Source organism: Medicago sativa, chromosome 8, assembly GCF_051527215.1.
Source record: "Medicago sativa cultivar Bolivia chromosome 8, Bolivia_mono, whole genome shotgun sequence".
Taxonomy (NCBI): domain Eukaryota; kingdom Viridiplantae; phylum Streptophyta; class Magnoliopsida; order Fabales; family Fabaceae; genus Medicago; species Medicago sativa.
The window spans coordinates 39,673,074-39,675,177 of NC_140756.1; the positions used below are offsets into that span (position 1 = coordinate 39,673,074).

The 2,104-nt window shown below is 30.7% G+C and overlaps 1 protein-coding gene across 1 annotated transcript; it reads right to left on the bottom strand.

The window, feature by feature from the left end:
* Positions 1 to 435: 435 nt before the first annotated feature.
* Positions 436 to 1,496, bottom strand: LOC146899039 (putative bark agglutinin LECRPA3). Its single transcript, XM_085737656.1, has one exon. The coding sequence runs from the start codon at positions 1,357 to 1,359 to the stop codon at positions 559 to 561; it is 801 nt and encodes a 266-aa protein (XP_085593782.1). The 5' UTR covers positions 1,360 to 1,496; the 3' UTR covers positions 436 to 558.
* Positions 1,497 to 2,104: the final 608 nt, after the last annotated feature.

Here is a 2,104-nt window from a genome sequence, read left to right on the forward strand (position 1 = left end):
CTTAATGTGTAAATGACAGGACCAATCAAAAGAAAAGAAAAATGGCAAGTTCTAGAAATGTAGTTGCATATACCATAAACTAACCGAAGTTTATTAATCCCTATTTTCTTTATCTACCGCAGGAGAAACACATAATTAGAGAGTTCATTTTCTTTCTCATTCGATACTAGCGTGTTAATAGCATCGGGTTCGGCAATAGTGATATCCCCAACATTCCAATAGCTTTTGATTGATTTGATTAATTAGTTGTTATTAAGCTATGCATAAGTTGATATGGTTTCATCATCACTTAAGTAGATTGTAATTTTTAATTTATTATTATAATTTAGAACCCGATTCGAGTTGAGATTTTTTATAAATTATAGTTTAAACAACCAATTCGATGGGTCGATTAGCCAAAATCTAATTAAGCAACATTAGCTCAAAAATAACGTTTCAACGATTGCCTTTATTTAGAATTTTATTTAAAAAGAAACAAACTGAAACATGGTTCAATAGGCTATATCTATATATAGGTGGCATATATAGTTCTTATATTTAGACATATTATACAAGTTATCACAACAACCAATCATGCATAAAATATATAAAAAATAACAATGCATAGCTTGCAATATCAACGTTGATGCATCGGGCCATGCTTGTAGTTGATACGAGGTGTGAAAGGAAACTCCATGAATGGATATGAATGTCGTGTGTTTGACGACCTTCCATTTGTGCGGCAGATATACCAATTTTTACCGTCTCCGGGAGAACATCTTTCAAATTAATGATTCGATGAAATTCGATAAAATCGTGGATGTCAGTCGTCATAACATCCAATGTCTTCCTCCAGGAGTCATATCGTATGATCACTTTAATCAATGATCCACTCCTCCATGTTGATGGCACAATTTTCAACCAATTTTTAGAGTATACATCGACTCCAATATGTGAATACGTTGAATCTTCTATTTGAAAATTTTCACCAACAAGAAAGAAAACAAGTTCACCAGGCTGAGTATTATAATTTTCGTTTCCCTTTAAGACGAACGAAAAGATGGAGACAAACTTGGCAGTGTCACCATTGTTCTTATTCCAAATAGGAATTGCTGTTGAATACAAAACCTGACTTACATTCTTATTAGGGTATGTAGGGCTGGTCAGTTCCAGTATTCCATTAGGTAAAATCTGAGCATTCCCTTGGAAGGTAAAATTATCGGCGGCTTGGCTGAAGTTTTTGACATCAAAGGAATGATAATTTGTGTCAAGCAATTTGGAATTCCCTTCTGTTGTTTGCAAGAGAAAGAACATTGTGTAAACTAAAAAATGAACAGAAAATTGAGTTTGAGTTGGAAGATATGAGCTAGAGAAAGCCATGGAGGCTGAAGCTTAAGTTTTGATATTGAATTGTGAGTGAGCATTTCTAATTTGTCACATGTATGTACTTATACACACACTTGGGGCTATTTTTTTAATTAGAACTTTTTTAGGGCGAGGGTACGATGCTTAAAATAATTAAAATTTAAATTAGTATATCTGCTTCATGCAGTAGGCGATATAGATCGTTGAAATGCAATCCAACAACTCCGATTTAAGTAGTGTAATTTGACCAATTTTACATAGATTTAATCTTAGTCGTTCATTCATGAACGGGAGGTCGATAACAATTATATATATATATATATATATATATATATATATATATATATATATATATTAAATTTTTATTGCAAGTTGTCATTTGTATTTGTATATGTGACTTGTTCTCACACTTTTGATACTCGTTAAATCTCTCAAAGAGTAATACATTCAAAACAAAAATTATTTTAATATAAATGACATTTACAATTCTCAATTTTTTTTTTTGTTTTAAGAAAAAAATGTATGCTCTAATTGAAATTGCATGCATTATTCCCAATTTTATATATCTATTTTAGATTAATGTTGATGCCAAAGGGTAGTTTAGTAAAAAAAAATATTTGTTATCTTTCATTTTTACATTTCTCTTCTCTAAATAAAATGTTCTAATAGGTCAATTATTATGGAGCGAGAGTACTAATTTTCTCGTACCATTTCAAGAATTCAATCATTTTTTTTTTGATGGTTAGAATTCATTCATTTT

Excerpts from the sequence above, each read along its gene's own strand:
- LOC146899039 (XM_085737656.1), bottom strand. The coding sequence starts at position 1,359 with ATGGCTTTCTCTAGCTCATATCTTCCAACTCAAACTCAATTTTCTGTT.